Genomic DNA, 13,272 nt, shown 5'->3' on the forward strand with positions numbered 1-13,272 from the left:
CTCTGTCTCAAAAAGAAAAAAAACATTGGTACAAAATAGTACGTAGTATTAATACTTAATAAGTACTTAGAAAACAAATTTTAAAATTAGGTAATGAATAACTCGAAAAGAAATTGTAGCAAAAAGGTGATGAATGTGGCTCACGATATAGGGCTTGGCTATGGGTATATTTGAATAGTCATAATAATAGAAACATTGAATACATTTAATTTAGAAATGTAAAGGAGGTGCCTATCAAAAGAAACTTTTAATGGAGTTGAAAGTAATTGTCTCTAGAGAGTAAGAAATTATGATGGGGAGGTATGAGACAAACTATAAGCCTTGTAGAACTATTTATCATTTTAACAATGAATAATTTGATTAAAAAATATGTATTTTACAAATAGTTGGTAGGTTTATTTTTTATTTTGTTTTTGTTTTATTTTGAGGAGGAATTTTGCTTCTGTTGCCCAGGCTGAAGTACAATAAATAGTGTGATTTCAGCTCACCACATCCTCCACCCACCCAGGCTCAAGCGATCCTCCTGTCCCAGCCTCCCAAGCAGCTGGGGTCACAAACGCCCACCACTACACCTGGCTAATTTTTGGTACCTTTAGTAGAGACGGGGTTTCACCATGTTGGTGAGTCTGGTCTTGAACTCCTGATCTCAGATGAGCCTCCAGCCTGGACTCCCAAAATGCTGGGATCACAGGCACTAACCACAGCACCGGCCTATTTTTTATTTTGTTTTTTTAAAAACTGGGTCTTGCTGGCCAGGCGTAGTGGCTCACTCCTGTAATCCTACTAAAAATACAAAAATTAGCCAGGCGTGGTGGCAGGTGCCAACAATCCCAGCTACTCAGGAGGCTGAGGCAGGAGAATTGCCTGAACATGGAGACAGAGGCTATGGTGAACCAAGAGTACACCAGTTCACTCCAGCCTGGGCAAAAGGGCGAAACTCCTTCCCCCATGCCGCCAAAAAAAAAAAAAAAAGAGAAGAAAAGAAATAGTCTTGTGGCTGGATACGGTGGCTCATGCCTGTCATCCCAGCATTTGGGAGGCCGAGGTGGGCAGGTCACTTGAGCCCAGGAGTTTGAGGCTGGCCCGGCCAACATGGTTAAACCCCATCTCTACTAAAAATACAAAAATTAGCTGGGTGTGGTGGCGTGCCCCTGCAATCCCAGCTACTCAGGAGGCTGAGGCAGGAGAATCACTCGAATCGCTGGAAGGCGGAAGTTGCAATGAGCTGAGATTGTACCACTGCACTGCAGCTTGGGCAACAGAACAAGACTCTCTCTCAAAAAAAAAAAAAAAAAGACACACACACACACACAAAAAACTGGTCTTTGTGGCTCAGGCTGTTGCAGGTGCAATCACAATGCACTGCAATCCTGAACTCAAGCAATCCTCCTGCCTCAGCCTCCTGAGAAACTGTGACCACAGGTGTGCCCCACCATGCCTGGTGGTAGGTTTTAGAAGAAAAAAAAAAAAAAGATTTTTGTTTTCCGTACATTTATTTAAATTAAAAAAGTATTTAAGCCATCTTTAAGATATTTAATATTGAGAATGTTCTAGAATAGTGATTAGATTCAAAATATTGGTATTGAACCAGATGGTCTTGTGGCTTCAAAGAAGTCTCTGAAGTCACTACAGGTGATATTAAAAGTACAGTGCTAGGACTAGACTGTCTGACCCAAAATATGTGACTGGAACCAGAAAGGATATAAGCATGGTTCTAGAAGGAAAAAAGGCTTAAGATTGGAGAATTGAGGAAGCCATTTGCAAAACTTCACAGGAAAGTTAAATAAATGAATAAAATGTAATTAATAAATGAATATGGGGCCAGGTACAGTGGCCTGCATCTATAATCCCAGCACTTTGGGAGGCCAAGGTAGGAGGCTCACTTGAGGCCAGGAGTTCAAGACCAGCCTGGGCAACATAGCAAGACACCCATTTCTATAAAAAAAAAAATTCTAAAATTAGCCAGGCATGGTAGTAGACACCTGTAGTCCCAGCTACTTGGGAAGGTGAGACAGGATTGCCTGAGCCCAGAAGTTTGAGGTTATAGTGAGCCATGATTGTGCCACTGCACTCCAGCCTGAACAACAAAGTGAGACCCCAACTCTAAAAGTGAAATTAAATTAAAAATAGTAAATAAATATGGGTTATGTTGTGAAGCATGGAAAGAGAGACCAGGAGGGACAATTTGGGCCACTTCTCTGGCCCCAGTTTCTAATATTCTTGCTAAAATGTAGGACATCTGGTAATCCCAAACCAGTTATTTTTTTTTATTGATTTTAGGTTTTGGGGTACATGTGAAGAACATGTAAGATTGTTACATAGGCATACATAGCAGTGTGGTTTGCTGCCTTCCTCCCCATCACCCATATCTGGCATTTCTCCCCATGTTATCCTTCCCCAACTCCACCCCCCATCCCTCCCCTATTTCCCCCCAACTGACCCCAGTGTGTGATGCTCCCCTCTCTGTGCCCATGTGTTCTCATTGTTCAACACCCACCTATGAGTGAGAACATGCGGTGTTTGATTTTCTGTTCTTGTGTCAGTTTGCTGAGAATGATGGTTTCCAGGTTCATCCATGTCCCTACAAAGGACATGAACTCATCATTTTTTATGGCTGCATAGCATTCCATGGTGTATATGTGCCACATTTCCTTGTCCAGTCTATCATCCAAGGACATTTGGGTTAGTTCCAAGTCTTTGCTATTGTAAACAGTGCCACAATGAACATTCGTGTGCATGTGTCCTTATAATAGAACGATTTATAATCCTTTGGGTATATACCCAGTAATGGGATTGCTGGGTCAAATGGAATTTCTATTTCTAGGTCCTTGAGGAATCGCCACACTGTCTTCCACAATGGTTGAACTAATTTACACTCCCACCAACAGTATAAAAGTGTTCCTAATTCTCCACATCCTCTCCAGCATCTGTTGTCTCCAGATTTTTTAATGATGACCATTCTAACTGGAGTGAGATGGTATTTCAATGTAGTTTTGATTTGCATTTCTCTAATGGCCAGTGATGATGAGCATTTTTTCATATATTTGTTGGCCTCATATATTTCTTCTTTTGAAAAGTGTCTGCTCATATCCTTCACTCATTTTTGAATGAGCTTGTTTGTTTTTTTTCTTGTAAATCTGTTTTAGTTATTTGTAGATTATGGATATTATTAGACCTTTGTCAGATGAGTAGATTGTAAAAATTTTTTCCCATTCTGTTGGTTGCCGATTCGCTCTAAAGACTGTTTCTTTTCCTGTGCAGAAGCTGTGGAGTTTGATTACGTCCCATTTGTCTATTTTGGCTTTTGTTGCCAATGCTTTTCGTGTTTTAGTCATGAAGTCCTTGCCTATGCCTATATCCTGAATGGTTTTGCCTAGATTTTCTTCTAGGGTTTTTATGGTGTTAGGTCTTATGTTTAAGTCTTTAAACCGTCTGTAGTTAATTTTAGTGTAAGGTGTCAGGAAGGGGTCCAGTTTCTGCTTTCTGCATATGGCTAGCCTGTTTTCCCAACACCATTTATTAAACAAGGAATCCTTTCCCCATTGCTTGTTTTTGTGAGGTTTGTCAAAGATCAGATGGTTGTAGATGTGTGGCGTTGCCTCTGAGGCCTCTGTTCTGCTCCATCAGTCTATATCTCTGTTTTGGTACCAGAACTATGCTGTTTTGATTACTGTAGCCTTGTAGTATAGTTTGAAGTCCGGTAGTGTGATGCCTCCGACTTTGTTCCTTTTGCTTAGAATTGACTTGGCTATGTGGGCTCTCTTTTTGTTCCATATGAAGTTTAAGGTGTTTTTTTCCAGTTCTGTGAAGAGAGTCATTGGTAGCTTGATGGGGATAGTGTTGAATCTGTAAATTACTTTGGGCAGTATGGCCATTTTCACGATATTGATTCTTCCTAATCATGAACATGGAATGTTTCTCCATCTGTTTCTGTCCTGTCTTATTCCGTTGAGCAGTGGTTTGTAGTTCTCCTTGAAGAGGTCCTTTACATTACTTGTTCCTTGTATTCCTAGGTATTTTATTCTCTTTGTAGCAATTGTGAATGGCAGTTTGTTTTTGATTTGACTCTCTTTAAGTCTGTTACTGGTGTATAGGAATGCTTGTGATTTTTGCACATTGACTTTGTATACTGAGACTTTGCTGAAGTTGCTTATCAGTTTAAGGAGATTTTGGGCTGAGATGATGGGGTCTTCTAAATATACAATCATGTCATCTGCAAATAGAGACAATTTGATTTCCTCCTTTCCTAGTTGAATATGCTTTATTTCTTTTTCTTGCCTTATTGCTCTGGCTCGAACTTGCAATACTATATTGAATAGGAGTGGTGAGAGAGGGCATCCTTGTCTAGTGCCAGATATCAAAGGGAATGATTCCAGTTTTGCCTATTCAGTATGATATTGGCTGTTGATTTGTCATAAATAGCTTTTATTATTTTGAGATACATTCCATCAATACCTAGTTTATTGAGGGTTTTTAGCATAAAGGGCTGCTGAATTTTGTCAAATGCCTTCTCTGCACCTTTTGAGGTAATCATGTGGTTTTTGTCTTTGGTTCTGTTTATGTGGTGAATTTTGTTTATAGACTTTCAGCCTTGCATCCCCAGGATGAAGCCTACTTGATCATGGCAGATAAGCTTTTTGATGTGCTGTTGCAATTGGTTTGCCAGTATTTTATTGAAGATTTTTGCATCTGTGTTCATCATGAATATCGGCCTGAAGTTTTATTTCCTTGCGAGTCTCTGCCGGGTTTTGGTATCAGGATTATGTTGGTCTCATAACATGATTTGGGAAGGATTCCCTCTTTTTGGATTGTTTGGAGTAGTTTCAGAAGAAATGGTACTGATAACAATGTATTTTCAATTGCATTTATGTTTCTAACTTGTCACACTGATACAGCATTAACCTCCCAATGATACAGCGTTAACATTTATTATTTTCTCTACTTAACTACCCAGATGGTGTGTTTTCCTTATTTCTCAGCCTGGCTTGAGTTCTGGGGCTTAGTGTTAAGGATAGCTCAGCTATGAGATGTATTCATAAAATTTTGAGAAATGGAAGGCAAGACAGATACAACATCTAGACGGGAAGGATGAAGACAGTTTGAGAAGGATAAAAGTTAGCAAGGATAGGGACAGGACACTCTAGGGCAGTTGGAGAAGGGAAAGCAAAGGATGCTCAGAGGGACAGCCTACTACTCTTGGCAGCTGAGGATATGGAGAAGGATGGTAGATTGAGTCAATCAATGTATGTGTTGCAGAGGCAGTTGGAGAAGATGGCCAGATGGGAAACAATTCTCATTTTTAACAAGGGAGTTGGCATAGGAGAAAAAGTTGTGGTGAGGTCAAGGGAGGAAGGACAAAGAGTTATTTGTCTCAGGTAGGTAATGGATGAGCAGAGGTAGGTGTAAGTTAGTTCCAGGGCAGGATATAATAGGTTTTCAGAATAATGCTCCCCTTTGATCTCTTACTTACCACCCTAGACCCCTGCAACCAGTTTCTTTCAGTGTTGATTTCTATCCTGTCATATTGGAAATGTTTAATAAATGCAGACTAAATATAGCAGAGCACATTTTCCCTTTTCTTAGCCAAACCTCTGGTTCTCCTCAACTTTTAGTACTGTGTTCTGTCACCACCATTTATTGAACAGTTCTTCATTCTAGTTCACTCCCATAAGAATGACTTTAAGACCTCTGAGTCTGGGAAAATTCTCTGTTCAATTATTTTGTCCATTTTCTTATTGAGGATTTGTTTTCTTATTATTGAGTTTTCATAGTTCTTTATATTATGGTTTTCCTTGTTTTTTGTTTTTATAGAGCTGGGGTCCCACTGTGTTGCCCAGGCTGGTCTCAAACTCCTGGGCTCAAATGGCCCTCTCCCCTTGGCCTCCAAAAGTGCTGCGTGCCCAGCCAGTTCTTTACGTTCTGGATTTCAGTCCACTTGCAAATATTTTCTCCCTATCTGTAGCTTGTCTTGTAATAGTCTCTTTTGAAGAGAAGTTTTAAATTTTGGTAAAGTCCAATTTATCAGTGCTATTGTTTTATGAATCATTTTTAGTGTTATATCAAAAAATTCTTTGCATAACTCAGTGTCACAATTTTCTCCCTTTTTAAAAGAAGTTTTAGGAGTTACATTTAGATCTAGATGCATTTAGAGTTAATTTATTTCCATGATGTAAGGTATGAGTGCAAGCTTTTTTTTTATTTTGTTTTTTCATATGGATACCTAGTTGTTTTGGCACATTTTGTTTAAAAGACTGTGCTTTCTCCACTGAATTGCCTTTACACATTGGTCAAAAATCAGTTGCTCGTCTATGTGTGAATCTATTTCTATGCTCTCTTATTAAGTTCCTTTAACCTATTTGTGTATGTGTAGGCTCATTGTTTTTTAGATGAAATAACTGGAATCACCCTTTCCTCAGCTAGTTAGCTTACAATTAGTGGATTACTTATATATAAAACTTAAATTTTTGAGCGAAGAATTATGACTGAACCAAAGTAGAGAAAAGGAGTAAGTTGTAAAACTTTCAAAAACAATGAAAGAGTATTATAATGAATTTATCACCATCAAAAATAGAACAATTGTCTAAGGTCAAATTAAAATCGTTTAAAATATTATCCCTTTTTAGTTATATGTAGAAGCAGTTTTACATTCATAGTAATAATATATAACTAAGCATGTCCATTTCCATACATTTTAATTTTTAGGATTTCACATCTGTTTTGTATCAAAACATTTTATCTATTTTGTTTGCTCCTTTATTCTACAGGATTAAATTTGCAGCATGATATAGCCAGTTCTCATCGGAACTATTCAATCACAGACTCTTATACAGAATACGAGAGTTTTGAAGAGAACTTCCCATCACCTGAACTGTTCAGAAAATCAGATTATTTAGGTAAGAAAGTAATTCCAACCTTAAATTGCTCTACTATAAAAATTATTCCTTTGTCCACAAATCCTCCAATGAATAAATGTCCCTTTAAAGAAGGCACACTCTTCTTCCTCACCAACACCTCACTTCCTTGACCATTGCCCATTGTATTTCATTCCCAGTCACACAGTAGAGCAAGAGTAGATCCAGGAAGGATGAAGAAATATCATTTAGCATTTATATGTAATGCACATCCAATTATTAATGAATTTTGCACCTAATGAATGTATACTTGTTCTCTTGAACCGTGGGTTATCTTTTTTTCCTGCACTTCTCTTTCTTTTCAGCAAGTAACTTAAATGTTGGCTAGGCCAAGTCCCTGCTTGAATTTTCTCCACAAATTAAGAGTTATTTACATTTATTATACATATAAATGCAGCCTTTGGTTAATGATGGCAGATCAAATACATGCCTTACTCTACCATCTTGCAATGGCAGAAAACAGCTTTTTCTTTAAAATAATACACTCAAAAGGACAAAGATAATTGGGAAAAATAAAGTACCAAGTTTGGAAAGTTAGAGATCAGTTGGATTGATACAGCAGACCTAAGAAATCAGAGTCCTAAACCAACAATGTGAATACCCTAGAAACAGCCAATTTGCACTATGGTGTCACAGAAGAGCTCATAATTTGGTTGTTCCAAATACTTATTAATAGATGTTAAAAACATGAAAGATGTGATGAACTGCTTCTTTACTGCTCAAAGGGAGCCAGGAGATTTATTCTTTAGAATGTATTAAAACAGAGACTCTAGCCAATTGCAACAGCACATCAAAAAGCTTATCCACCATGATCAAGTAGGCTTCATCACGGGGATGCAAGGCTGGTTCAATATATGCAAGTCTATAAACGTAATTCACCATATAGACAGAACCAAAGACAAAAACCACATGATTATCTCAATTGATGCAGAGAAATTTTTGACATTTTGACATTTTTGAATTTTGACAAAATTCAACAGCTTTTTATGCTAAAAACCCTCAACAAGCTAGGTATTGATGGAACATGTCTCAAAATAATAAAAGCTATTTACGACAAACCAACAGCCAATATCATACTGAATGGGCAAAAACTGGAAGCATTCCCCTTGAAATGTGCCACTAGACAAGGATGCCTTCTCTCACCACTCCTATTCAATGTAGTACTAGAAGTTCTTGCCAGAGCAATCACACAAGAAAAAGAAATAAAGGGTATTCAAATAGGAAAGGAGGAAGTCAAATTGTCTCTATTTGCAGACGACATGATTGTATATCTAGAAGATCCCAAATCTCCTGAAACTGATAGGCAACTTCAGCAAAGTCTCAGGATACAAAATCAATGTGCAAAAATCACATGCATTCCTATACACCAATAACAGACTTAAAGAGAGCCAAATCAAGAACAAACTTCCATTCACAATTGCCACAAAGAGAATAAAATACCTAGGAATACAACGAACAAAGAACATAAAGGACTTCTTCAAGGAGAACTACAAACCACTGCTCAATGAAATAAGAGAGGACACAAACAGATGGAGAAACATTCCATGTTCAAGATTAGGAAGAATCAATATCATGAAAATGGCCATACTGCCCAAAGTAATTTACAGATTCAATGCTATCCCCATCAAGCTACCAATGACCTTCTTCACAGAACTGGAAAAAACCACCTTAAACTTCATATGGAACCAAAAGAGAGCCCGCATAGCCAAGTCAATTCTAAGCAAAAAGAACAAAGCGGGAGGCATCACACTACCGGATTTCAAACTATACTACAAGGCTACAGTAATCAAAACAGCATGGTACTGGTACCAAAACAGAGATATAGACCAATGGAACAGAACAGAGGTCTCGGACGCAACGCAACATATCTACAACCATCTGATCTTTGACAAACCTGACAAAAACAAGCAATGGGGAAAGGATTCCCTGTTTAATAAATGGTGTTGGGAAAACTGGCTAGCCATATGCAGAAAGCAGAAACTGGACCCCTTCCTGACACCTTACACTAAAATTAACTACAGATGGATTAAAGACTTAAACATAAGACGTAATGCCATAAAAACCCTGGAAGAAAATCTAGGCAAAACCATTCAGGACATTGGTGTAGGCAAGGACTTCATGACCAAAACACCAAAAGCATTGACAACAAAAGCCAAAATAGACAAATGGGACCTAATCAAACTTCACAGCTTCTGCACAGCAAAAGAAACAGTCATTAGAGTGAATCGGCAACCAACAGAATGGGAAAAAATTTTTGCAGTTTACCCATCTGACAAAGTGTTGATATCCAGAATTTACAAAGAGCTAAAACAGATTTACAAGAAAAAAACAAACAATCCCATTCAAAAGTGGGCAAAGGATATGAACAGATACTTTACAAAAGAAGACATACCTGAGGCCAACAAACATATGAAAAAATGCTCATCATCACTGGTCATCAGAGAAATGCAAATCAAAACAACATTGAGATACCATCTCACGCCAGTTAGAATGGAGATCATTAAAAAATCTGGAGACAACAGATGCTGGAGAGGATGTGGAGAAATAGGAACACTTTTACACTGTTGGTGGGAGTGTAAATTAGTTCAACCATTGTGGAAAACAGTGTGGCGATTCCTCAAGGACCTAGAAATAGAAATTCCATTTGACCCAGCAATCCCATTACTGGGTATATACCCAAAGGATTATAAATCGTTCTACTATAAGGACACGTGCACATGAATGTTCATTGCAGCACAGTTTACAATAGCAAAGACCTGGAACCAACCCAAATGCCCATCGATGATAGACTGGACAGGGAAAATGTGGCATATATACACCATGGAATATTATGCAGCCATCAAAAATGATGAGTTTGTGTCCTTTCTAAGGACATGGATGAACCTGGAAACCATCATTCTCAGCAAACTGACAGAAGAGCGGAAGATCAAACACTGCATGTTCTCACTCATACGTGGGTGTTGAACAATGAGAACACATGGACACAGGGAGGGGAGCACTACACACTGGGGTCAGTTGGGGGGAAATAGGGGAGGGACGGTGGGAGGTGGGGAGCTGGGGAGAGATAGCAAGGGGAGAGATGCCAGATGTAGGTGATGGGGAGAAAGGCAGCAAATCACACTGCCACGTGTGTATCTATGTAACAATCTTGCATGTTCTTCACATGTACCCCAAAACCTAAAATGCAATAAAATAAATAAATGGGAAAAATAAATAAATAAATAAACAGAGACTCTAGACCGGAGAATACTAGGTAGTGTTAATCGCAGTGATACTGTGGTATTTTGAAATGTCAGTTCCAATTATTCATTTCTCTGTAGTATTGTATTCATACCTTCATGATGGGTGGAGTATACTTTTCCACTCTTTGGCTTTGAGATTGGCCACATCACTTGCTTTCAGCAACAAACCAAATTTAAGAAAACCTTTGAAATTGCTTAAATGGTTGGGCTTGTCTTCTTGCACTTTTGCCATTATCATGACACTGTATCCTAATTAGCTGCTGCCTCTCTTGTGGAACGCCAGAATGAGAGTTACAGAGTAGAGCAGCCCAGGCAATCCGCTCACTGCAGAGAGCTGCCCCAGCTGATCTGCAGACCTGTAATCTGAGTTACCTGAGCCAACTAATAGACATGGGAACAAGAAATAAATGCTTTTCACTTTGTGCCACTGAGATTTTGTGGTTACTATACTGCCAAAGCTGACTGCTGCAGATAATGTACTGAATGTAGGAGAGGGAATTAAGTAAAAGTGTACATCCTAAATTATGGGATCTGCTCACTCAATGCTTATTTCCACCCTATCCCAGCAGCCCATTTCTCTGTCAGCTTCCCAGACTTGAACCTTCTGTTGAGAAAATGGAAGATTATTTTCTCAGGAACTGATTACCCTAGAAGAAAATATCTAAAATACTGACCTCAGGAGTCCTCAGTGAAACTGACCAGGCAGAAGACCCTACAGTGAAGCCAACTGTATGACAAGCCCCACCTAGGCCATAAGGATACCACTTAGCCTTTTAGGACCCACTTTTAAATATGAACAGAGAGCCAAGGATCACCAGGTTTCTGAGGACAGCCTCTAACATTAAAAAGAGTTATCAAAACAAAACAAAATGTGGGAATGGTGTCAGCAAGATGTTGAAACAGGAAGCTGTGGACCTGCCAACTCCTTATGGACACACCAATTCAACAGCAATACATGGACCAATTCCCTTTGAGAGAAATTCAGAAAACAGTTGACAGGTTCTTGCACCCTGGCAAGCATGGGACCAGCCACATCAAAGCCAGTAGGAAAATCTGAGATGTCCTCACCATAATTCCTACTCCTAGCACAGCACCATATAATTGGAAGGAAACCCATACCTCAGCTTTCAGCTTCTCCCTGAGGGGAAGAACAGGATAAGGGACTGGATGATACATCCAGTGTTCTGAATTCTCTGAAGGATGCCTGAGGCAACTGACTTCTGTCTTGCCAGTCTTAGAGTGCTGATGGGACCCAACATGTCCAAGGTGCCTGGTGATTGCTGAGAACAAAGATGACAATTTGGTCTAGGACACAAACATTTGCCATAGGCCCTCTACCTAGCTCAGTGCAGAGTCAGTGGGAAAAAGAAAAAAAAAGCAGATTCTAGCTTCTCCTTGGGGAGAAAAAGAGTTGGACTGTGTGTCCAATATTCTAACTTTTCAAGAGATGTTCTTGGGACTAGCTTCTGTCGCTCCTGTTTTAGAATGTTGACAGGATCTGTCATGTTCTAAATGCCTCAAGGCTAACAAGAACAAAGATGATGGTCTGAACTAGCACAAAGATTTGAGAGATCACTGGGTAGGCTTATATTGGTAAGGGTCTTCTGTATAATGCCAGCCTGCAAGACTGGGAGAAGTGACTGTTTTGTCTAATGCATAGATACTGATACCAAGAGTCAAGGAAAATTAAGAAGCAGGGAAATGTAGTCCAAACAAAGAATAAGATAAATCCACAGAAGCTGACCCTAATTAAATGGAGATATACAAATTTTCTGATAACTAATTCAAAATAATCATTAAAAAGATGCTCAACAAGCTGAGAAGAATAATGAATGAACAAAATAAGAATTTCAACAAAAATAAAGTTTTGAAAAGAAAGAACAAAATAGGAATTTTTGGACCTGAAGAATATCTATCACTGAACTGAGGCCAGGCACAGTGGCTCATTCCTGTAATCCCAATGCTTTGGGAGGCTGAGGTGAGAGGATCATGTGAGCCTAGGAGTTTGACATTATAGTGAGCTATGATACTGCACTCCAGCCTGGGTGACAAAGCAAGACCTCTCTTAAAAAAAAAAAAAAAGATAAAAGAAAACTTCAGTAGAGCAATATAACAGCAGACTAGCTAAGGAAGAATAAAGAATTAGTGAGCTTGAAGACAGGTCATTTTTAAAGACTCCAAAAGCAATTGCAACAAAACCAAAAATTGACAAATGGGACCTAATTAAACTGAAGAGCTTCTGCACAGCAAAATAAACCATCAACACAGTAAACAGACAACCTACAGAATGGGAGAAAATATTTGCAAACTATACATCCAACAAAGATCTAATATCCAGAATCTATAAGGGATTTAAATCAGCAAGCAAAAAACAATCCCATTATAAAATGGGCAATGGACATGAATATAAAGAAAACTAAAGAAGTATGTCTTCTTCTCATTAGAGAAATGCAGATCAAAAAGCACAATGAGATACCATCTCATACCAGTCAAGGTGGCTATTATTAAAAAGTCAAAAAATAACATGTTTGTGAGATTGCAGAGAAAAGCGAAAGCTTATACATTGTTGGGGAACTGGAATATAAATTAGTTCAGCCAATGTGGAAAGAAGTTTGCAGATTTCTCAAAACCTAGAACTGTCATTTGTCCCAGCAATCCCATTACTTTGGATATATTTCCAAAGGAATCATTCTATAAAGACACATGAACACATATGTTTGTTGCAGCACTTTCCCAATAGCAAAGACGTGGAACTGACCTAAATGCCCATCAGTGGTAGACTGTATAAAGAAAGTGTGGTACATATATACCATAGAATACTACACAGCCATAAAAAAGAATGAAATCATATCTTTTGCATCAACATGGATGCAGCTGGAGGCTGTTATCCTAAGCAAATTAATGCAGGAACAGAAAACCAAATACCGTATGTTCTCATTTATAAGTGGGAACTAAACATTGAGTACACATGGACACAAAGAAGGGAACAATAGACACTGGGGCTTGCTTGAGGTTGGAGGGTGAGAAGAGGGTGAAGATTGAAAAATATTTATTTATTTATTTATTTATTTATTTTTTTCCCGTTTATTTATTTTATTGCATTTTCGGTTTTGGGGTAC

General features: G+C 38.6%; 1 protein-coding gene across 1 annotated transcript in view; it reads left to right on the plus strand.

Moving 5' to 3' along the window:
* The window catches only part of MEIKIN (meiotic kinetochore factor), a 120,234-nt gene that overhangs the window by 9,963 nt on the left and 96,999 nt on the right, over positions 1-13,272 (plus strand). The window contains exon 5 of the mRNA XM_032259635.1: positions 6,765-6,893. Coding sequence (XP_032115526.1) covers positions 6,765-6,893 — 129 coding nt within the window. The remainder of the gene's footprint in view (positions 1-6,764; positions 6,894-13,272) is intronic.

The sequence above is a fragment of the Sapajus apella genome, unplaced genomic scaffold (genome assembly GCF_009761245.1).
Source record: "Sapajus apella isolate SASKATOON/1434 unplaced genomic scaffold, GSC_monkey_1.0 scaffold1, whole genome shotgun sequence".
NCBI lineage: Eukaryota > Metazoa > Chordata > Mammalia > Primates > Cebidae > Sapajus > Sapajus apella.